The 23761-nt window shown below is 40.2% G+C and overlaps 1 protein-coding gene across 3 annotated transcripts in view; it reads left to right on the top strand.

Annotated features, from left to right (window-relative positions):
• The window catches only part of LOC117212156 (hemicentin-1-like), a 54328-nt gene extending 38115 nt beyond the window's left edge, over positions 1–16213 (top strand). Inside the window, exons 1-10 of one of the 3 annotated variants that reach the window (XM_033456683.1) lie at positions 955–1284; positions 2639–2983; positions 4496–4807; positions 6125–6276; positions 6371–6515; positions 6784–6942; positions 7280–7573; positions 8141–8530; positions 9896–10213; positions 14372–16213. In XM_033456683.1, the coding sequence (XP_033312574.1) occupies positions 2644–2983; positions 4496–4807; positions 6125–6276; positions 6371–6515; positions 6784–6942; positions 7280–7573; positions 8141–8530; positions 9896–10213; positions 14372–14913 (2652 nt within the window). In that variant the 5' untranslated portion in view covers positions 955–1284; positions 2639–2643 and the 3' untranslated portion in view covers positions 14914–16213. Of the gene's footprint in view, positions 1–954; positions 1285–2638; positions 2984–4495; positions 4808–6124; positions 6277–6370; positions 6516–6783; positions 6943–7279; positions 7574–8140; positions 8531–9895; positions 10214–14371 lie in introns of those variants that run through there. The other 2 variants (XM_033456674.1, XM_033456688.1) reach the window with 2 other exon arrangements.
• The last annotated feature ends 7548 nt before the right edge of the window (positions 16214–23761 follow it).

Genomic DNA, 23761 nt, shown 5'->3' with positions numbered 1-23761 from the left:
AATTATGGTTCTCCAATAATTTTCATATTCGTTTGATGCTTAATTAATACGTATAATGGATATATTTAAATTACGAGTTGAAATGCGTTTTGTGCTGTAATGGAAATACGCCGTGTCCTCTTAATCAATAGCTTAGTTGCATGAATGTTCCATCAACATTTGGAACTCATTTTACTTTTATGCTTACATTATGGTAATAATTCCGTAATCAAATTTCAGGTTTCTCTACGCTTTTAAAACGCTTTCTCTAATCAATTAATACGTTAAACGTAAAATACATCTGATCTCTTTCGTACGTTTTTCTTTTCGAGTTTCCTGTATTTATTAACGAAGCCTCGTTCGTTGAATTCTGTTTTCTCGTGAATTTCTATTAACAGCCATAACTCGAAGAAGACGAAGCTTGCTTTATTTAAGAAGCTACCGATGCTACTAATGTAACTATTATTTTATTAAAACAAAACCAAACACGACATAATTTGGAGCATATTTGCTTGTTTAATCACATTAACATATTTTCCTTCGTCTATTATACATACATGCAAATGTGATTGAGGTATATCTATAATTACAAGTCATTTCCTGTTTCTCAATTGTTCCACGAGCCGAGAACTCGTGTCACGTTTCTAGAACGTCGTGACAAAGGATTTAAACAATTTCTGCCAGGTCACACGGACGAGTCCAGCTATTCGCCGCGTTCGTACTTAAAAGGGTTAAATGCTAACAACACTATCGACGGAATCGGAAATATTCACGGAATATTAGTTTATTAGCTGAAACAAGTAATTAAAGTACGGAAATATTCTTACGAATTTTTCGATGAATCTTAAGCTTAGTTTCTAACGTTTCAAGAGTTCGAAGCGATCGAACGCTCTCAGTTCCTTTATATCGCGAGGCTACAACAAAGCCAACAAACTGTGCCATCCTCACGAAAAGAGTTCGCTCGCACCTACGGTACTCGACATCTTCCATTTCCTTGGCTGTTTCTTGCTCGTCGAACGTTTCGTTCGATTCCGCGAGTCAGGAGCAACGAGGACGAAAAAACGGTGGACATTCATGCAGTAAATCGATAGGGTCGCGCGTGATTAATCTCCGGGGCCAGCAAGGGAGGCCAATTTCCCGAGTAGACGTTGTATGTAAGGACGACGAGGGAAAGGATAACGAGGTTGGTGCGCGGACGGTCAAGAGGCGGGTGGTGGCCAGGTGGCGGGACGATTGATGAGGTGGCTATGAAAGCCAATAAAATCGCGACGCCGCGGCGGCTCCCAGGACCAGGGACATAAATCGGTAAGTAGACCGATTAATTGGCCCCGTCTCGGCTTGTACACCCACTTACGGCCGCCGCTGATCGTACGTGTGCTTGTACGAACTTTTGTTGCCCCGACCTGCGCCTCGGTCCCGAGCTCCGGCCAATTTGCAGTAACTCGGCTCTCGGTCAGTGACTGACTAAAACTGGAAATTCGCGGTTGCGGTAAGAAAATATACGGGATTCAGGATTCTCGTTGTAGTAACCTGAATCTGCAGATACGGCGCCGTTTACTACCTACAAGTTGAATTAGGAAGAAAATGTATGTAGCCGCGTTACACAACCATATGCTGCGAGAAGATAGATTCGAACTGCAGGTATTTCTTTGAAGATGAAGCAGAACGTTTAGGGTAACTGGTGTGTTCCGTGCTTGGTATATGGACGAATATATGTATATAAAGTAGGAAACTGGCAAAAGCTTTTTCATTTCGATATTTTCAAAATAAAGATTCGCAGACGCGAAGAAAGATCCAATTATCATCCGTGTTACATGTCACGAGAAATCAGGATCGCTTGCCTTCCTCTTATACTCTCGTCCCAACGTGACAAGCGGTAAATGGCAAAAACTAAATCATCTTTTATGCCAAGTGAGAACAACACGAAGAAAGAAACCTCTTGAAATCCCTCGGTTCCCAGCTTAGAACACCTGAACCACAGAACGAAAGAATTAAAGAACATCGAACAAAGAGGGTGGTTCAAATCCGACGCTGTACCGTGGCAAGAATACGAGCGAGTCAGGTAGAACCGTAACAGCGTGAAACGCGTGCCCATAACTTGGAAACGTCAAGACGTTGGTCCTAGTAAGAAACCCATTAGATATTCGGAATTAGATATTCAGAGGCGCTAAAAATCTTCGTTACGCTCGTTTTTTACGCGCAATAATATTTGTTAGGATCACGTCCTAATGTTCCTCAATATCACCAGTAATCGTACAATATGACGGTACTGGGATTATGAAGGAGTGACACGTGTTAGATGGATGATTATGGGTTCCTCTTAAATGAAGTACGACACTTTTTTATTGCGATATATATTTCGGAATGCCGTGGTTACGATGGCTGTTCTCTGTTTTACTATATTTGAAAGTTATGAATTGATAGCTAATAAGGTTTGACCTAGTAGGTGAGTCAGACTAACGAGGATAGGTAACGCAAGCATGCGAGGATAGGTGACGGCGTATAAGCAGCGGAAAGTTAGAAATGTAGCGTGATGCGAGAATGCGATTAAATACGGCACTTAATTAAGGTTATTTGATTTCTTGATGGAAATAAAATGTGCCTCGGAGTATAATATCGGTGAACGTGAAGCTTGAATAATATATGTGGTAATTTTCAGTACCGATGCTGAATGTGTCGGCGGTGGCTGGCTTCAAAGCTCAAATACCTTGCGACATCGATCCAACGAGTAGAAGCGAGGTGGTGAGCATGGTTTTTTGGTACAAAGACGAAAGGGACGGCGAGCCGATATACAGTCTAGATGCTCGCGGCAAATCGATAGCTCAGGCGAAGCTTTGGTCAGATTCATACGTATTCGACGAAAGGGCGACCATGAGGACGAATGTGGATCCCGCGAAATTGGAGATCGATCCCTTGGAGGCAACCGACGCGGGCGTGTACAGGTGCAGGGTGGATTACAAAAATAGCCCGACGAGAAATCAGAAGGTTAACCTCACGGTGATAGGTGAGTGTGTTCTATCTCTCTTTTTACAGTGTGTTTCATCTCTCTCTCTCTCTCTCTCTCTCTCTCTCTCTCTCTCTCTCTGTTACTCTTTCCACTTGATGATCAATCGCGATTAATTGCTTTCATTCCGAAACTCGATGCTATCTCGACGTTGTCGCTTTTAATTTCGAACTTTTTAGTTTTGCAGCTCGCCTTTTGCTCGTTTTCGGTTATTTCATGAGATTTGGTTTTAACGCCTGGAATTGAAAATTCCGCGGATTAAAAGAGAAATGTCAGAGAATTTTATTAGCCGAACAGATCCGACTTTCTTCGTTGCGACAGCGACGATTGCCGATAGCTAGTCACCGCGACGTGAAAATGTTTGTTCAATCGCAAGTACAGATGCTAGAAAGACGATTAATCGAAATTTTGTTAGCGTGTTTCATAGATGAGAATGTATCGTTAAGCTTTCGTATGTACGTAATCGGTTTTCGCTTTATATCTATTCAGAATTGTACATTAGAACGAGATACCGGTTAAAGCGGAGTTATTTTAACGAAATGAAGTTTTCATCAGAGAAACGCCATCTTCGCATCTGTCGCTTTGTAACCGTGTGATCCGAGTCACCATCGTTACAGGATAAAGGGAAAGCTTATTTTTATATAACATTTTCTATAACAAGTTGTACAGTCGTAAACATCCAGGATAGTACGTACGACGTATCGTCTTTATTCGATTGCAACATATAAACATAATCGCGTTGTTGAAACTCATTATGTTACGAATATCTTGTTACTCTTAGACACCGACGCGATGGTAACGCGATTTTCATTTAATTAATTGAACACGGTACAAGAGCTCGACAAATATTACATATTATGGCAATTTCGTGGCGTCGCTGTTATGCGGATAAAGAATCGTTCGTTTGTATATTTTTTTTTAAGTAACATGCGTCTTCGTTTTACGGAGTGTCATCTCCAGCAGTTTTATCATGCGCGTATGCAGCGTGTACTTATGCAAAAGCCATTTTCCCGTAATTTAGCGCTGTTTCGTGGCGGCAGGATCATTTATGGCGTTTAATTACATTCATCTCGTTAATACCAGATACGGTAGATTTCACAGTTTCTGTTTCTAGAATAAGAGATGGCATCTAACGACAAAATGTAATAAACAAAGCAACGGAACGTTCACTGTGAGATTAAGATACCTAGGAATTTTCCTCTCTTCTCTTTAATTGCTCTGAGGTTAATATAACGTTGATCTATTTAAATCTGCTTAATAAAACAGTTACTTTGTAACGCAGACACTTGTACGATATCATAGATCAGATCATTGTACAAATCGTAGATGTTCGTACAATTGTTTAGCAAAATTCTTCGTATAGCGCGAGTCGCGCGATCGAAGCAATTAAAAAACCATTGAAAATAAATTTCTCCGTAAGCAAATAACGTGTGCCGGGGAAATCGTTCGAAAGATTTAAAGAAGAAAGATACTCGCGGTATTATGACTTACGTAAATTCGTCCTTACGACAGTGCCACCGAACAAGCCTGTGATTTACACCGGGCCGGGTAAAAATTTGGCCAAGGTATTGCAGCCCTTTAACGAGGGTAGCGAGTTGTCGTTGTCGTGCGAGGTAATCGGAGGTTCACCGCCACCCAAGGTCACGTGGCATTTCGAAGAGGAAACGGACGACACGTACACGTTAGAACACGGGGACACTACGATAAATCATCTCGACATCACGAACGTCACCAGGAAGTTCCTCAGAGCTAGGCTAATTTGTCGGGCAAGCAACACGCATCTCGTTGCTCCTCTAACTTCCGAGATTATTTTGGATATTAATTGTAAGTAAGAAACTATTTCAACTTGTTAACTGTCTTACCGAATGTTTAGCTTCCGTAAAGAGCTACGTCCTAATTTGTCAAAGTTTCCAGCTTATTAATAAACCGCGGTGTTTCTGTAAACTTTGCGATGATCCAGATACTGCATGTCGAAATACGGGATTAGTCGATGAGCACTCTTGCTCATCGGAGTTGTGCGTCGCTTTGACTTGTTACACAGGGTGCCCTATACGATCGAGACAAGCTACGTACATTTCAAATAGCGATATACGTGTACGCGTTATATTAAAAATGTCGAAATTTTATTAGCACCGTAACGAGAGCCGACTATCGTGATTACGTCGATTAAATTTGGAACAAACGCGAGAACATGTTCCAGCAATCGCGGTACAATCGGCGATGAGGTGATTATACGTTGACAAACGATAAAACGGAACAGAGAAAACAAAGAAAAATAGAGAGAATACAGTTTTTTCGCGTGATATTTCGTTTTCGAGAAAATGCAGTTTGAAAATTTATCCAGTAGACTTGGACCTGGCTAATTCCGGACTAGATAGGAGCAAGTAATGCAATATGCATTATTGTATACCGCGTTATAAGAAGAATTCGAATAGTACGCGTCGATGCGATACGACAACGAGTGCACTCAAATTTATAACGAAGATAACGAATTGGTTATTTTATGGGGAGGAAAATATGACTCGAAGAAAATGAGATTCCATCGTGGGATTAAAGTTTGGAGAAGAAAGTTGAAATGAATTCTATGTAGCGTGAGATTAAGGACGATAGGAATGGAAGATAAAAGCGTAATGAATAAACATTACTTTTTATTTCTAATAATATATGCATATATATATCGATTGCTGTAAGGATCAGGACAACCGACGTGTGTGAAGAAGATCTGACATTCAACGGAGATTGAACGCTTCTCGATCTCTTCTTTTTCTTGTAATATTCTTAATATAATACACATTATAAGATAAAGAAACGACAAATAGAAAGATGTTCGTCAATTGTATTTCCATATCGTCGCTTTTTAATCTCATCGAACATAAAATTTATTTTAGCATTCCACCGAAAACAGAGACGATAACGTAATTATCCGCAAATGCTATCCACGATGATTTGAAATGTTGCTCCTTTTTGGCGATGAAATTTTCAAGAGAAAATCTCGATACCGTAAATTATATTGCATTCGTAACTGCTTTAAAATAACATAGGTATCGCTCGACGAACGACGTTCCAAATTTCATTGCAATTTACTAAAAAGCATATTTTTCCATCGAAATATCCCTCTATGTAAATCGTGTTGGATTCCAGTGAAACCGTTAGTAGTGAATATTACGAACAAAGAAACGCACTTGTCGGCGTTAAAAACGTACGAAGTTGAATGCGCCAGTTCGGGTTCCAGGCCAGAGGCTGTGATCACTTGGTGGAAGGGAAACCATCAGGTCAAACACATGGCCAGAAATGTGAGTAGAACATTTTTGAACTTATACCAGCCGCGGTTCGTTTCTACCTTTGTAAGACAGGTACACGTGAGCTTAGATTCTGAGTTCTTCGTAGTTTGCAGATAGTCCGAACATCACGAGAAGCGTGTTGAGTTATGTACCCACCATGGAGGACGATGGAAAATATCTGATCTGCCGGGCGGAGAATCCGGTTGTACCTAACAGCGCCCTGGAAGATAAGTGGCGACTGCTGGTTCACTGTGAGTAAAGCGAATTTTCTTTAAACTGTGACACGATGACGGCGTTACGAGGGATAACGCGAACGAACATTTTTAAAACTAGTATTTCTTTTTTAGTAAATATTTAGGTATGTTTTGCGTTGCTAAATTTAAGTATCACCCTTCTATGTATATTACGCTCTTTTGTTTCAACTTTCAACTATGTTTCAACACTGCCGAAAATGGTATTACTTTCTTGGTAAATTTATTTTCAATATGCCACTAATTTACAGTATTTTTGTTTCATAAGCCGTTTCTTTATTTCCACGAGTATGTACTCGCTTCTGGCCATCGAATTTAGTTATTAGAACAGCGAGTAGGGAAACGTGTAATACCTTGACCGAAAGCTCGCGATTCAAGGATTACAATGGCGCTGATCCGAAGTGGCAAACTCAGCATATTGTTATAAGTAATAAAAAATTCACAAAACAAAATACAAAAATATCATTCGAGGCTGGTTTTTCAAGTTATAAACGATAGCGTTTTACGTTGAAACTATAATGGTATCGATGGATCAGTCGACGAGCCTTTCTATCTCACTTACGATTTACGTTTCCAACTCTGATATAAATTGAAATCTTATCCCATGTCATTTGTTCCAATTGGTGTATTTTACAACAAGAAATATGAAATACGAGAGAGATAGGAAGAAAGATTTATCGATACTAGTAGGTGTGTCTAGTATACTAGTAGGAATTGTCCCTAATGGTACTCTTACATTGATTTATCGCGCATAAAATTCCCAGATGCACCAATAGTGACGATCAAGCTGGGCTTGAGCTTGAAGGCAAACGACATAAACGAGGGCGATGACGTCTACTTCGAATGCGACGTTCAGGCGAATCCCAAAGCGTACAAGCTGGCATGGTACAAAGACGGCAAGGAGCTGCATCAGAACTCGACTGCTAGAATTTTTCTTCCCAGCGGACAATCTTTGGTTTTGCGAAGCGTGACTAGAAATTCCGCCGGCGAATATTCTTGCATGGCAGTCAATGTCGAGGGGAAATCTACCAGCAGACCGGTAACCTTGGACATAATGTGTGAGTAAATTTTTACATTTTTTCTTCTAATCGATTAATACCTCTAAATACGCGAAAATCAGGTATTCAGTGAAAGATCGGTAAAAAAGATGAGTAAAATGCTCGAATGAATTGGATATACGTATCGCATTTATTTTATAATCGAGCAATAATATAACGAAATGAAAACAATTTTATCATAAAATATAAGTACAGTAAGTAGAAAAAAGAAATGGTATTTTTTGAATTTTATTTCATGCATTGTTATATTTCCATAATTAAACGATATTTCAATTGTTATACTTTTTTTATTTACTATGTCTTGCCAGGAGAGTGTTTTATGCCATTGAGCTATCCAGATCATTGTAATTAAAGCACCGTAACTATAGAACAATTTCCAAATTTCTATTTCGAATAATAATCGAGCGGTAAATGAAATAAAAATTTTCCTACAAGATTTTTAATTTCTCACCTATTTCTATGTTCGCCACGGTAGATCGACTTTAAGATCGTGAGCTCGTAATTCGGTTAGGGTTTCGGATTCGCGTTGACACGATACATTGGAGGTGTGTCCGATCTGATTCTCAGACGCGCCTGTCTGCAAAGACGGCTCATCTACCCAAGTTGTCGGCGCCTTGAAGCACGAGACGATCTCGCTGGTATGTGGCGTGCAGTCGAAACCGCCGCCCATCACTTTCCACTGGACCTTCAACAATTCCGGCGAGCTGATGAACGTGCCGGCCAACAGATTCACGCAAGTGAAGCCGCTCAGCCTCATCACTAGCCACTGGCATGGATCCAGGTTGAACTATACTCCAGCAAACGACATGGACTATGGCACGGTTGCCTGCTGGGCGAAAAACCGGATAGGGGTGCAAAAGACACCCTGTCTTTTTCAGATCATCGTCGCCGGGAAACCTTATCCCCTTCAGAATTGCACGGCCCTCCAGTCGACCGGTCCGTACGCGTATCGAATGGGTAAGCGACACTGGAACCCCTCGTTTCCACCTAAACGCCGCTAACTATGCTATTACGTACGCCCGTCATATAGGAGGATACTAGCTCGCTCTCGATAGCTTCGTACGCTATGTTCAACAGCTTGTTTTCCGGCGTTCCCTCGACAAGAGACAAGATGTTCGGTCGTGCGTGAAAACGATCGTAAAATTAGGCAACCCCTTCGGGGATCGATTGCCGTGCGTTTCGAAGGGCTGCTCGGTTTTTCGTTACAGGAAAGCGACACTGCAGATGGGGAAGTTTTACGCTGTTTGGTCTTGCTTTACCGAAGAGACGCGTTAAACGTTGTTAGGCTACTTTTCCTCGTTTTACGTCCAGTCCTGTCAGGCCGTTATTTCGCAACCAAGTACTTTTCTCTTCGATGTAGATTATAGCTCTTAAGCCGTTGAAGCAGTTTATTATTAAGGTTTCTATTACGCTTGTTGTTACAGTCGTATCGTAACTGAGATTCAGATTTTAGGTAGACTACCTGGTTAAATGCTGCGTTATTTTATGCTATTTAGGTCAGCAGATTGTTTAACGAATAATTTTTGTCGTAATTCTTGTCGTAATTCTTCTAAATAGCTTTTACACATTTTTACAGCGCTCTAGAGCTTTATCTTGCGTGAATACGAAATTTTGCCCGATTTATCGTTTCCTTAGTACCTTCAGCTAATTATCACGCATTATGTAAGATCAGGAAGTAGCCTCATAGCTATGAAAAGAGGTGTACACACATGTGTATAGTTATAACGCAGATATATCAGGCGAAATGAAACTGTGAGTCACAGCGTTTTTGCATGCAATCCTTTTTTTTTTTACAAAAGGACTTGTTTCATCCACGTCCTTCGTTAAAAGATAACGTCAGCATGATAAATAATAATAATTACGTAATAATACTGTTGTACAAGTACAGAGTCAAAAACCGCATAAACAAACACACGAAAAATAGCAATTTTTCTATCTTGATTATGGAAATCTTTTAATCATTCGTATCTTCATTCGTTCCAAAGATGTTAAATAGTTTTCTAATCTAAATATACAATTAAATAGATACTTGAATATTTAAGTAAATGTAAATAATTAAATACAGCGAAGTACAAATAGACTATTACAAATTTAGATTTTACGCAGTATAATAATTTCCAAAGCGAGCAAGCCACTCGGTTTAGACGACAAATTATTTATATCTTTAAAAATATTAATTTTTCGACCCATATTCGTTAAGAGTTCTCTCTTTTATGTGGCAAGTACTGTCTACCCTCGATTTTCTGAATTCTCTTTTTCTCTCACGTATAACAGCGCGGACATCCTTCTCGAAACCATTCACCACATTTTTCCATGAAATAGGTCACGAGGATTTCAAAGCCACCGAATCGAGGGATGCGGATTGGTTGATCGTCAGATGCTCGGAGGGATTTGACGGCGGTTTGCCCATAACTAATTACGAGCTGGAGGTGTATAGCGAGGAGAACGTTTATCACTTCAATACCTTTTACCTAAACCACACAGAGAGATCCAGCTCGTCCGGTCCGGTTTTTGAGGTTCCTGGTTTAGAGACCGGTCGTAAATATAGGCTTCATCTTTACGCTGTCAACGCAAAGGGTCGAAGCGACCCTGTAGTCCTTGAACCAGTCACGCTCAAAGCAGTCGCTATGTACACCACCGGTAAGTTCTACGAATGTTTTCCTTTCTTATTGACGTCAAAAGTGTGCAGGATGTAGAAGTATTCGGACCCTTGCTAGTTACACGTTTACTGGAAAATGTATCTAGCAAATTTGGTACTTTATTTGGTATTTTACATTATGAAACACATATGATACAAAAGGTAGGTTCGTAATAGAATAAATAGAAAATATACAACACACTATTATATTATCTATAACATTAGAATCATTTCCAACTCCGTTTGCAGCATGTAAGTACATTAATCTCTTAATTGACGAATATCATACAGCTCGATGTATTCGCTGAATACGAGCAAAATGAAAAATTCGTGAACACACACTCTCTTCCTTGATTCGACGATATTATAAATGACGATATTACGAAACAAAATTAACGCGTATCTCGAAATGCAAACAGACACGATCGATAATGTCGTGTTACCCGCGGCAATATCCAGTTACTCGAGCAATTATACGCAACTTGGTAAATCGAACGAATTCATTTCCATCTTAGCTCGTGAAAACCACTGGAAAACCGAAGGGCGAACGTCACGATCGTATTCAGCCTGGGGTACAGAAACGGTGAACACGAACGAGGTCCTTTGGCAAGAGGGTACGCGTTCCTGACATTTGTCACGTCTCTCAATTAGCCGGAATTGTATCACGAGCTGAACGGGCCGTAGCATCGCATTGCGAGCTTGGTCCGTGCGTTTCACGAGCGCAATTATACGCGTATCCACGATCATTTCAAGCTCTCTTTGGCCGGAGTCGCCTTTCCCTTTCCGTGCGACACGTTTCTTCGTATCCTCCTTTCCCGCGGAGGTTGAATTAAAATCCCATAAAGAGCGAGTCCCTTTCCTCGCTGCTGTCTCATTCGAGGCGCATTTATCGCCTTTAATTTCCATCCTCATGGTTTATTCATCTCGGTCCGTGGACGATCTCGGCCTGTGTGCGCAAACGTTCCCCGCTCTTCTCGGATAGGTATTCGTTCCTGTACATGCACGTATAATGGTGTGTACGTGGACAGGCACGTTCGCAACACGAGCTCATCTCGGATCTCGGCCTGTATACGTTCTACTGATAATGCGAAGCTGGTCTGCACCGCCTCGAACCTCCAACCCTGTCGTCAACCTTTGCGAACCTCTTCGGATCCGTTTCAACCAGTTTCGCCGAGTCCATGTCATTTCCTCCTAATGCGCCCCGTTAAGAACCGCAGGTTAGTGCTTTTATAAATGCGAATGCTCGCTCTGAACGAAATGAATTCGTTCTGTATCGCTCTGGTTCGTTTGAACGGCGTTTATTCGGCGAGGCACAGCGATACTTTCGTTTGTTCGTTATATTTTTTCATTGACGGTGTCATTATGGATACCTTGGTCAATCCGCAGTGAGAATACACTGTCGGTTGTTTGGTGTATCGTTGATTAATGCGTCGACCAAAACGTCGACGTATCTGCTCACGAACAGAACGCAGGATCAATTTTCCATTCAATTAAAAAAATGTTCATCTATATTATTATGTTCTGATCCTATTTCTCTTATCCGAATTCACGTTGTTCGAACGTTCTATCGTTTAGACACCCTATATGTATATGTACGTACGTATGTGTAGAATCTGGTTTACGTTTAACAGTAGAAGCATTTGCATAGCATTCTAATATCCCAGACGAAAACGCGTTATGCTAACCACAGTAACTGGGTGTGAAATAGTGAATGTGTTTGAGGATAATAGAAATATTGTAATACGACATGTGGTCTTCGGGATATTAGAAAGCGGAGAAGTGCTGTTAAAAACAATTTACATTACGCTAGGAGGTAATTTTTGTGAAATGATCTTTTAATACCTATCATGTTGAGATTGTACGTGATACTTTATGCGCTTTGAACAATGAAACTGAAAAAGTTTACGTGTCTCAACCTCTTGCATCGTTTCAAGATCTACGAAAAGGGCCGAGATAGTACAAGACACTAAGGAGGCTTAGATCTATTCGATATAATCCAGCAAAAGAATAATTCTATGATATTGTTACAGAATGATATACGTGCAAACGAACTCGGATAATATTTCTTGATATTTTCCTAATTATTATTTACATAATCGAAGATTCTACCCAAGTACGTATATACATATTTTGTTTGCAATTATTTTATTCAGATTTCATCATGTGCAGTTTCGTAGTTCCATTGCGTTAATGTTCGTTATTCCGCGTAATATGAAATGTAAGTAATACGACGAGTATCAGGATTAAAATTTGTCAACGTGATTAATAATGACTTTTTTGTAAACGTGAATGAATAAGCGGCATTATCTCATTTTACACGTATTGTATTTCATCGTAACATCTATACCCGCTTTTAGATTTTCGCGTTTCATTACAGCGTTAACGAGATTTCAAGATTTACGTAACACCCACGATATACTGTCGTGAAAATGTGTATGCGATTGATTAACAAATTCAGTAAGTATAAGGATAATATACGCACAAAATGGTACGAGATAAAACGAAAACACACGAAACGAACTCTTTCCGTTCAATCCGATACTTCAAAATTATTCCTTCTGGAACAGTTCCATCTGAGCTAAGTATTTACGTAACGACGATCTCTCCTAGTGCCATTCCCTTTCTTCGCTAATTTCGTTGAAAGTTAAGCCGCTGCATTAGGATGTATTTGCTCTGATTGCAAATTGCCTGTAAACGTTAGCCGTACACAAATCAAATTATCTTGGTATATGTTTGTTTCGGAATAAATATGTACACATCTGTACAGGTGCATACGGAGGAACGTGCACATTCGAAACGTTCGTTGGCTAACGAACCGAAGCGTTTTCGGAATGTCAAAAAGCTCGGCCATCGTCGTCAGTGGGCCCGCTTTCCTATTTCCTTCTCGATCTTTGCTACCGGAAGTTGTTCGCGTTTCTCTCGTGATCCAATAGCCATCCAAGTTTGCCGGAAATGTCTTAAGGCGCTTTTCCAAGAAAGACCGTGTCTTTGATTCGAATGCTCGTTTCAACGAAAATAATCCTGCATTCGTTCTCCTATCCCGAAAGGAATTCCGAGAAAGCCATTCTTTTCATTTTGATAATTGGCGAGGCTGCGTTTTGTATCGAAATATCTTGCCATTAAATGTAAATGATGACTTTACAAATTAAATTTTCGAGCTTGTAGATAACTGGTCGAACATAATATTAGATTAATATTTATGAAATGTCGTATTTCTGTATGAAATTTTGTCCCGTCCGCAATTATCAACCGCGTTAAACGAGATTTTGCTGTGAATTATGTTTATTCGTATTCGTATGATTTAGATACGTGCAATTCGTTATTCTTGTTGCGCAGACAATTGAGAGCTCGTAAGAAAAACAGTCCTAATCGAATTTTTCAACTTTTTACATAACGATCCTTGGACCATTCGCATCTCATGTTACAGGATCTTACAGGATCTTACCGAACGATAGAATCGACCGCAACTGCAATTTTGTTATTCTTTATTTCTTATGAAAAAATATATTACGCTATATTTTAAGCTGTACATCTATATTCATACTCGTTATAAAAAAAGAGATCGTACAAATATCGGAAAAGATAATTTAAGAAACGACCACCATCTAGCTGAATGCTTAGACGATGAATTTTAACAATTTTAACTCTATTCATCGTTGCGTTCAAGTTACCGTCATTAAGAAGAAGCCAAGCAAGTATATACTTGCAGATAAAAAGAGGCAAACTTTCGACTTGAATTTCGATCGACAAACTCTTGGGAAGAGCAGCTGATTAAATCGTCGAGGTTCTATCATAAAATCCATAGGGGCTGGTCGAACGAGTCTTAAATTACATTTCTAATTGCGCGAGCGTAGCGTTCAGACGAAACGTGGAAACTGGCTGCCATTCAATAACGAAATTCAATTACCGAGTGATCGATCTGTAAATTTAAAATCCACGACGATACGCCGTGCTCGATCCGCCGAAAGAAGAGCGTTGGTTGGGAAAACCCGGCCGATTGTACGCGATGCGCGTTACCAGTCGTCGGTGCTTTTAACAGCCTCGTTAGCAGCACTGATAACGAGCGTATCGTCCGATTCGTTTTCGACCAAGCCTCGTACGTTCGATCGTCTACCTAACGTCTTGCCTTTTACGTGAGTCACGTTTCCTTCTGTCCGCAGATCGCGGAACTTCCGACGGCAGCATGGACTACAGTCTTCTGGTGGCGTGTTTCGCCGGTGGAATAACAGCCGTGTGCATCCTGATCGTTGGCATAACTCTGACACTGTATCGCCGTAACCATCCGATGCAATCGATGAAAACTCACACCGAAGTGGTGCGTTACGGCAACAAAGACGACAGAGTGGTTATAGCGCCGTTGAATAAGGAGACCAGCGACGAGATCAAAGGAGAAACGATCAACGATATGGCCGATGACGATCCTGACGTGATTCCAAGCAAGATGGATAAGAGGCCCGACATCTTCGAACCGAATTACGAGACCTGCAAGTCGGACAGAACGAAAGATTTCGGTCATTTGGAGGAGCTGGATTATCCGACGCCCTCGTCGGTCTTGCATACAAAGGACTCGTGGATCTATCCTAACGGCTACGTGAAAAAGGTGGAGAAGAGCTTGAGCCCGTTGCGACCCAGCACGCTTCCTGTCCATCGTAGTCACGATATTTACACGAGAAGTTCGCGTGTCCAAGAGAGCTGTATATAGGCGGTCCTGGTGCTTCGTCGACGATCGTGGCGTCACGACTGATGCTGACCAAATTGACGAGCCGCGACTCGTTTTCCGATACTCACCGACGAATTTTGCTCCAGCGTATGAGTTTTAACGTCCGATGCTCGCTCGGCAGGTTTTTGTTTCCATCCCATCGTTTGATCGTACAAGTAGCTTCCGAAATGAATGAGATACACGTTTGGAGAAGGTAGACAGTGGATGTGTTGGAATAAATTTTGGCAATTAATTTAACTCTGCGTAATACCATACGATTTGGATGTTATTAACACACGCGTATGGTACGTACCAGTTATAATAGGTCGTAACGTATGAAATACCGGTCCGAATGCTTCGGATTCTTCAGTTAGATCGTACCAAGGAGTACATTGTCTGAAGCGTGATAAACGCGGACTTATGTTCTCTTTCGTTGCGCGTATCCTCTGTCGAGGATCGTGTTTAAGGTTCTTCAAGATCCTCTTTGTAACGGTACAACGAGTACGCGCAAAATTGACATCACTTTTCTTCGTTTCAGGTGAGTTTAATTACTTTGATTACAAATGTGTGTTTCAACGTTGAAACTCGAATTGGAAGCGACAGTTACTCTGCAAAAACCTAACGTAGTTGCTGATTTTCCAACGAAAATGCAGGTAACCGATCGCAACGTTTCTCTTCGTAAAAGCAAATAAAACTCCAATTATAGATGAGTGTAGAACGGAATCGTTCAAAGAACGACATTCTCGAGACTCGATGGAAACTTCTGGATAGGTTTTATTCGCGTGAAAGAAGGAAAGAACGGACGCGGCTCACAGTTTACTATCCTATCGCGAAACTACGATTGACTCATGCCAAAAACGTTAAGCATGGTAAACGACGTTTGTAAATAGACAATAAGTACCGTTAAGATTCCCTCCTGAACTGTCAAGGTCGTACTCTTATTTTTCACATAGATCTTAATTAATCGTAAATATAAATGTAAAAAGGAGAGAATAACAGGCGATCATGCAGTGTCTCGTTCGTCACGACGTTTGTACATAGACAATAATTTTTCTTCCTTGAATGTTGGTCTCCCAGTCGAAAGCTTCCCGTACTCCCGATATCCATCGTCGCGTCGCGTCGCGTTGCGTCGGTACCGTGCTTTCGTGTTGAACGTTGTTTCGTATGAATATTTGGTGTATCGTGTGAGAATGAACGCGTTTCACCGGCAAACGCGTTTACGCTTGGTCAATCAATTGGTCGAACCTTTTAACGAGCATGTAAACGTTTGTATATATGAATAATAAACTTCGTTGTTTAATAACTTGGAAGAAGAATTTGGTTTCTCAAGAATATACCCTGTGACGTTGAAGCAACGATGGAACGTAAGTAAATAATAGGTTCTCGTTGATTCGGTTGGTAGGGTAAACTGCGTTAGAAATCTGCAATATTACTAATTGTACGTGGCTTCTAACAAAATTGGATTTATTTCGCTACGCTGCTTTACCGAGTAGCTTTTCTCATAGAAAATGTCACTCGATATTTTTTGTGACGTTCACATTAACTAACAATTAAATATCGTCACTAATATCGATAACGACACAAGTAATTACTCGAAAACTAAGAGAAACTTGATCGATGGTTCTAATATAATTGTTTATAACTAACTTTGTACGTAACCTGAAAATATCAAATACGAAAGTCGGCCGATTTATAACTCGTAACGTTTGCGAAACTCTATCTTTATCGATGACGTGCAATTTTTTAAATTTCACAAACGCGAATATACGGTTTCTCGGCCTCATGGCCGACGTTAGTCGATACACGGCACAGATAAAAACTAACTACAACCGGATTCGTAATTGGTTACTCTTCGCTTTACCGTACAATCGATTTCTAGTACTTTTTGATCTATCTGTTGCAAAAAAAGCGACATATTTGAAGCGTTGCGTCGTTTCCTAACTCTGGACACGACGCGGAGGACATCGAATTGCGCTCTCCGCGGAATCACAACGAATACGGCTTTACATAAATTCCAACTGCAATTCCAGTTTGACAGCAGACTGTTTCTCTTCCATTAACTCTTCGACGTTTGGAATATTGTTGACTGATTCTGGACGCATAGGCAGCGATTTGCTGGACCGGCTGATATTTCAGTAAGCCGCTTATCCCTTGCCGCGGATCTAGAGATCTCCTCCAGCGGCTCGTTTAACGTATACCATCGCGTACATACGATTCATGCAGCACAGATTTCAGTGCACACGCGGCTTGACATTGCAACGGAGATCTAGACGACGATGGCCAACGATAAATCACATCGTTAGGACAAGGCTGTTCCTAGCGAATCTCGTTTCACGCTACCTGGAAATAAACTACCGGTAATGTATTCCTTCCGCAGACACACGTCAGTTGACCGTGCCGTACGACTTATCGTTAGCGGCATTATGGTGGAAATCTAACGAATAAGGATAAAAATTGCGAACAACGTTCTAGATTTCATAGAACGAACTTTTAAATAGAACGTTGTTTTGTCGACAACGCGAATCAAGCCGATGGGATTAATTAATTTTTCACGATAGCAAATATACGGTTAAACACAGGGTATGCACAATCTATGTTTTCTACACGGATATTCGAGAGATCATTAGTTCGTTTCTCTTTGTTTCGTCGACGATTCTCTTACGTAAAGCATGAAAATAATTACTCTTTCCCCGTTTCGTTTCTTTCAACTTGTTAATTTCGCTGCTAAACAGATACCGCGTTCGAAATTTTTACAGCGTAAGTGCACACTCTGTTGGGACGAAACAATCGATCATCCTAACAGTTTATGAAACTCATTTAACGCAATTTGTTTTATTTTCAACTTCGCTTTCTGTTGTAACTTTATTTTAAATTTTCCTCTACCGATTTATCATCGCGAAGGAAGTTGCAAATAAAGTATGATCCTCGATGTATTTACTTATTTAGTATTAATTTGTTATTTATTTATTTAGTATTATCTATCTTATACGCCAATAAGAAAAAGCAATAAATTTCTCAAGATGGATTAAATCAGTGTTTGCTTTATAATTGTTGTTATTTCTATACTCAGAGGTAGGATCAGAATAGTTATTATTTTGTTGACTGGATAAATCTATCACACAGTTCTGAGCCAAAAAAACCTTTATCGCACTCGCTTACAAAAACTAGGGTTAAAAACAAAAAGGCATCTTAAGCCTATCGATTAAACCTATCGATCGCAATCAGGATCGTCCTCTAGTTACTATTCCGAATACTATATACTACTACTATACCTACTATATTCCGAATATGAAAGTGATAAATTTACAATACAGTAGTTCTCACGATACACGAGTATGTGTAAGATTCGACACGATTCCTCTTTTTTTTCCATTAGTGATTGAATATTTAAATATTCTATTTTTAAGTTGAAAAATTCTAAATTCATTCGTCTTTCGTACCTCGCCATTTGTTGCACCAGAAATACAAAAAAGAGGTCAATAGATAAACTTTGACGCGAGAAGATGTTAGACAAAATTGGAGTAAGCTGTGGATCCAAAATTCTAGAATTCCTCTTAGGATACGTTCTCCTTGTGAAACCAGAGAATTCCCTTTGTTCTTCGATGTTTTATATATGGCCTGATCGAAAGAAGACATCAGATATCAATAACTCAAACATCCTGTATATCCAGCTACTGCCTTCCTCGTGATATTCCTGGATCTCCGCGAGTAACTGGCCAACCTTATAACCTATGTGCTTATCACCGGCTCGTGACAGTATTTTCAGCGCGAACCGAGACGCTGATACGGCGGCCGGTTCTTTCGTGCTCCTTCCAAAATTTATGACGGACGCCTTAACATTTGGGCGTCTCGTAAATTCTGTCCGTTCTCGCCGAGAACACAAGACGCGTATTTTCTTTTCGAGAGAACGATTTTCGCGATTAGTCGACGAAACCCCGTGAAACTTTCTTGCCATATACGCGCATGCAAAATGGACTGGAGACTAAGAAACGTTATATCATGTTGTATTATATTCGTTAACGTTAGATCGTAATACAGAGTGTCAGAAGACGAGTACTCGTAAGACTTTAAGAGCTATTTTTCAAATATGACTTATTCGATTTAATTTCTTGTTAGGATAGTTCGATCCGCGCCCAAATGAATACAGGTTGTTCTAATCGCACGAATCACTCTATCGTATAGGCGTCTCTTGATTTTAATCTCGTACTATGTGCGTACTTCAACGAAGAACCATCGAAGTGTGAATGTTAGGAGGAAAATTACGGATAGACATACGACGAGTAAATTTTGTTAAATTGCCCATGTCACATACGAAGCTTGCTATGGTTTTACGTTACTCTGTCATATGTACCGTGTCGTTGTGTTGATACATATTTGACTCTGTTTCTATACTTCTCAATTCATGTTCTGGAATTACGAATTGAAATTCGTTCGAGGTACTTTGAAAGTGTAACTTACCGTGACTAGGGTACAAATGGCGTTTGGACAATAGGCGAAAGGAAACACGAGAACTGTGCCGGACGGTCGAGATATTTCGCGGTCGTTGATTTGGAAATTTAATAAGAAACGAGAAGGAAGGGGGAGTTGAGAAAGCGGGACCAGACCACCGGGCTGTTCGCCTGGTTTTATCTTCGTTTCCGTGTCGTCGCCTTCTCCTTTTTGCGCCCCGTACATCCTACGCGTCGTCCATCGTGGCGGAAGACTAATATCCGCATTAAAAATTTAATTATAAAGCAGTACCGAGCGATTCGCTTCTGCCTCGGCGGTCGCACCGGGGATGACGTCTTGATTATGGTCATTAGATTATAACGAGCCAAGCTGTTGTTGCACGGATGTCCTGCTGATCCAAAGCGTCGAATATGGTGGTCGAACTCTACGAATCGTCGAGATGTCGCTTTCGCGTGATAAGTTTCGCGTAACGTTGTATTAAAAGTAGTTTAAACACAATTGGTTCGTCGTTTTGTTGGCAAAATAATTTAAAAAGATTATTACCTGTACGTTGATAATTCACGATATTTTAATACAATCGAAACGGAACGCTTCAGTTTTCTTCTAACTATCCCTACGATAATACGTTAACTATAAAATATGAAATACTTAGCTGGCGTTTCCTTTAATTAAGAATTTAAGTAGTTCGAACGTTCCTTCGGAGGTCGACATAAAACGAAATTGCGAGGAACTCGTGGGTAAAGTTGTATTTCGAATATTTAAATTTACAACTCGCTGCTCACAGGCCAACAAACTCGCAATTCGCAATACGATCGAAGTGTAAGCTCTCGTTAACTGTAATTCATGTTCGATATCCATCACCGTGAACCGGAAGCGAGCTCGCCAAAGGCCTAGAACGAATTTTGCGTGCACCTGCAAATTAGAAACATCGGAATATTATTCCGCCATGATATCCGCGCTTTTATCGTGTGTTTTTACAGCCAGAGAATCACGTTGCTTACTGTGTAACGCGATATGAAAAATTTCGCAGAGCAAAGTCGATCCTTTTTACTTCGCGGAATATCGTACTTTGGCAACAGTATCTGAAATTTACCGCTATGTATCTCTATGTATCTTTCCGCTGACGAGGAAAAATGTTGTCAAATAAAAACCGCTTCGATACAGCGCGACATATCGCGAAGTAACTTCTGCTTTTCTTGAAAATATTAAGATCGTTCTGTTGTAGCCGTTTCTTTCAACTACGAGAACGCGATGTTCGATTTTCTGTTGTTTAAACTTGAACGTATTTCTTTCTTTTCGCTCGAAGCTCAGAAATGTATCGATTTTGTTGCAAGCAGTGACATTATATTGGTTTGTGTGGAAAATTCGTAGGTAAATTCGAGAAAACTATTCAAGGGTCATCTATTTTGCCGAAGTTTACGACAGCTTTTGTTTCACTGTCTGAATTCTTCCTGTTTTCGATAATATTTCTCGGATTAGATTAATCGTTATTACATAAATCTTTGGAACTTTCCGCTGTTTTTCTAAGACGAAGAAAAGTTTTACAATAGAAGAGTTAAAAGTAACCATTTATTTTGTCTCTTTTCTTCCAATTCGAAGATATCAAATTCCTCAAAACTATTGGTACGACGCGTCACATTGTTATACGACGTTCGATTAAACGTTTCGTCGTAATAATCCAAAATGAGTAGCTATACGCGAAGATCCATCGACGATACGTGATAATAAACATCGCGGGAGAAGGAACATCGCATGCTCGCGAGCTATAAAAGCGGAAGCAGCTTCTAGATTCGAAATAAATATTTTTCGCAAAGTTGAAACGTTGCCAAGGAAAAGCGAACTAAGTCTGCCCTTAAGGTTAATAGTTTCGCAAACAAAAATTTATAGAACATTGTTTATTCAGAATCACTCTAACGATAAGAGTGATTTCACACCGGCCAAAGAGCACCGTGTACACTCATCCTTCAATCTCATTTCGCGCTCAGAAATTCCTGATGGTTTCCGAGGCAACAGGGACTCACCGATCCTCATCAAAATTTCAAAGGGCAACGTTTTCGACCCATCACGCTCGTAAATTCCTCGCGTTGCACGGTTACGTCATGCTCGAAGGAGATTTATCTCTTCATCGACGCAGCTCGATTCGAAACTTCTCTCTACTCCGTTCGCAAGGATTTGTATCAACCGAGAAAGAGCGGTCAGAGAAGAAAGGGCAAGGATGCACAGGGGAAAACTTTCTTTCTCCGACCAAATAAACTTGGACGTCGACGAGCGAAAAAGTGTATTGCCGAGGTTGAACGCCTCGTGAGGACAGTGGCGTGGCACCGACTTTCCAAATCGGCAATATCGGAGATATCGTAAAATTTTATAACATCGTGCCTTCGTCTTCTTTCGTGGCGATTTGTCTGGATATTTTCCAGCAAACCGATATCTCTTATAAGCGAGTAATCTTGAGAAAGTTAATTCAGGCAAAAGATTTATGCCAGCGTGTATCGTTGCTGGACTGGGGCGTTGGCGCGTTTATGCAAAATTTAAAGATTCAAAAATCTGCAAAATGCGCGTAACGCGAAGAAATGTGCAAATTGATAGATTCGACGAACGTGTTCCTGTTCTTGCGCGTTTCGACAAAAAGATTTACGGAACACGACGATGATTTTACTAGCAAAATTCGAATTGGCCAAAATTCGATTCTTCTTGTCGAAAGTTTGCTCCTTCGATACGATGTTTGACATTTTTTCAGAGTCGAGGCGAACTAAGGAACGTGCCGCGGACGAAACAAGAGAATTTTTGCATTTTCGACGATCGACTAAGAACGTTCTCGTCCTCGCGTTTCAGCCTATTTCGTGTCAAGGAATTTTCCCAACTATCCACAGCGATTTACATAGCGATGTAAGATAATTACGTCGGATTCAAAGGGCGTAATGGAGTAGTGGTTTTTCTACGCCCTGCCACGTTTCGTATTAACCGCTTTGTAGAAGCAACTCAAAAGAGCTCTTCACGGTCTGACACTGACTGTTCCTTTCGCAATTTATTGGACGTTTTCGCTCCGTGTTTTACGTTGGCTACGCGACTACTACGTGCGATTTATTCTCCGCAACTTTGCTTGTTCGAAGTAATGAGAGCAAATTGCTGGTCCGTGAGGAAAAGAAAAACAGGAAACAAAGCAGGATTTTTAAAATAGAACAGCTATATCTTCGGTGTTATTCAAATATCGTTCCATCGTCTGGATATCTCGAACGACTTCGAACGTCTTTGGTATATTATGTAATATGGTAGCTAAATATTTTATATTTATTAATGGGTTTATTGGCTTTAGAAGATTTCTATGTACGAGGCAAGTAAAGAATTTACGGTTGTGCAGTGTGCAGTAGACTATCGCGTTAGAATTCAACCTAACGAGAAGAATTATACGTAATTTGGGAGAAAAACTTTGCCAAAGCGAGCAGTACGAGTTCGCGACTGTGAGTTACTGATATTCTCAAACTCGTAAAGATGTATTTAAAATTCTTTCGTCTCGGTAAGTTTTTATCGATTCGTATCTTTTTATATGTTTCAAGCAAAGAGGAAACTTTATCTATAAACTCACAAATTTATAGCGAGTATTTTTCAAAACTAAAAATAACATCGACTAGTAGAATAAAATAATAACGATATCATTCTGCGATCGCGTTTAACCGCAACATAATTTTTGTTATCTTATTTTTTTCGTCACGTTTATGTTAATCGTACGTATTAGAGTAAAAGAGGTCCTTCGCGCGAAAATACAGTCGGGTAACTATGGTACCGCAAATAACATAATTCTTCCTTAAGCGCACCTAGTTATATAACATTTCTTTTTAAACGAAACGTTATGCCTCTTTATTCCGCGTTTAATTTAACATTTAATAAAGACGTACAATTTAAAGACACGCGCGTAGCGAAGCGATTCTAATTTATTCGCCATCCTTTCTCGCTTTATTCCCTTTTTGGTGGAATTTTGAAACGCGGCTACCGTGCGCGCTTTTGAAAATATGAACGCAACTCGAAAGAAAAGAAAAAGGGGGAAACAGGGATAATATATACGCGGGGCAATAGACATACTTTTAAGGTTACGCTTGAACATATCATGAATGCATTTTACATTTATTTTACTGGACCGTAATCCTCGTACTCGAGACTTTTAGTCCTGTATACGCGAATACTTGCAGGAAAAATTGTATCTCCTTAGTTTCCACTAAGATGCAACGTCACGTCGACAAATAGAAACCTTTACGTGACTACGATTCTAACACTATATAACGCGTGATAAACATTCTACGATCATAGGCGTATCTCAAATTTCAATTTCGTGTCCTACGCCCAAATCGCAATTTTGCATATTTTCAGGATTTCCAACTTTTAGATCCATCGAAAGGAAATAAAGTTC

Source organism: Bombus bifarius, unplaced genomic scaffold (assembly GCF_011952205.1).
Source record: "Bombus bifarius isolate JDL3187 unplaced genomic scaffold, Bbif_JDL3187 scf7180000007970, whole genome shotgun sequence".
In the NCBI taxonomy this organism is placed as follows: Eukaryota; Metazoa; Arthropoda; class Insecta; order Hymenoptera; family Apidae; genus Bombus; species Bombus bifarius.
This window is presented reverse-complemented; position numbering and strand designations above follow the sequence as displayed.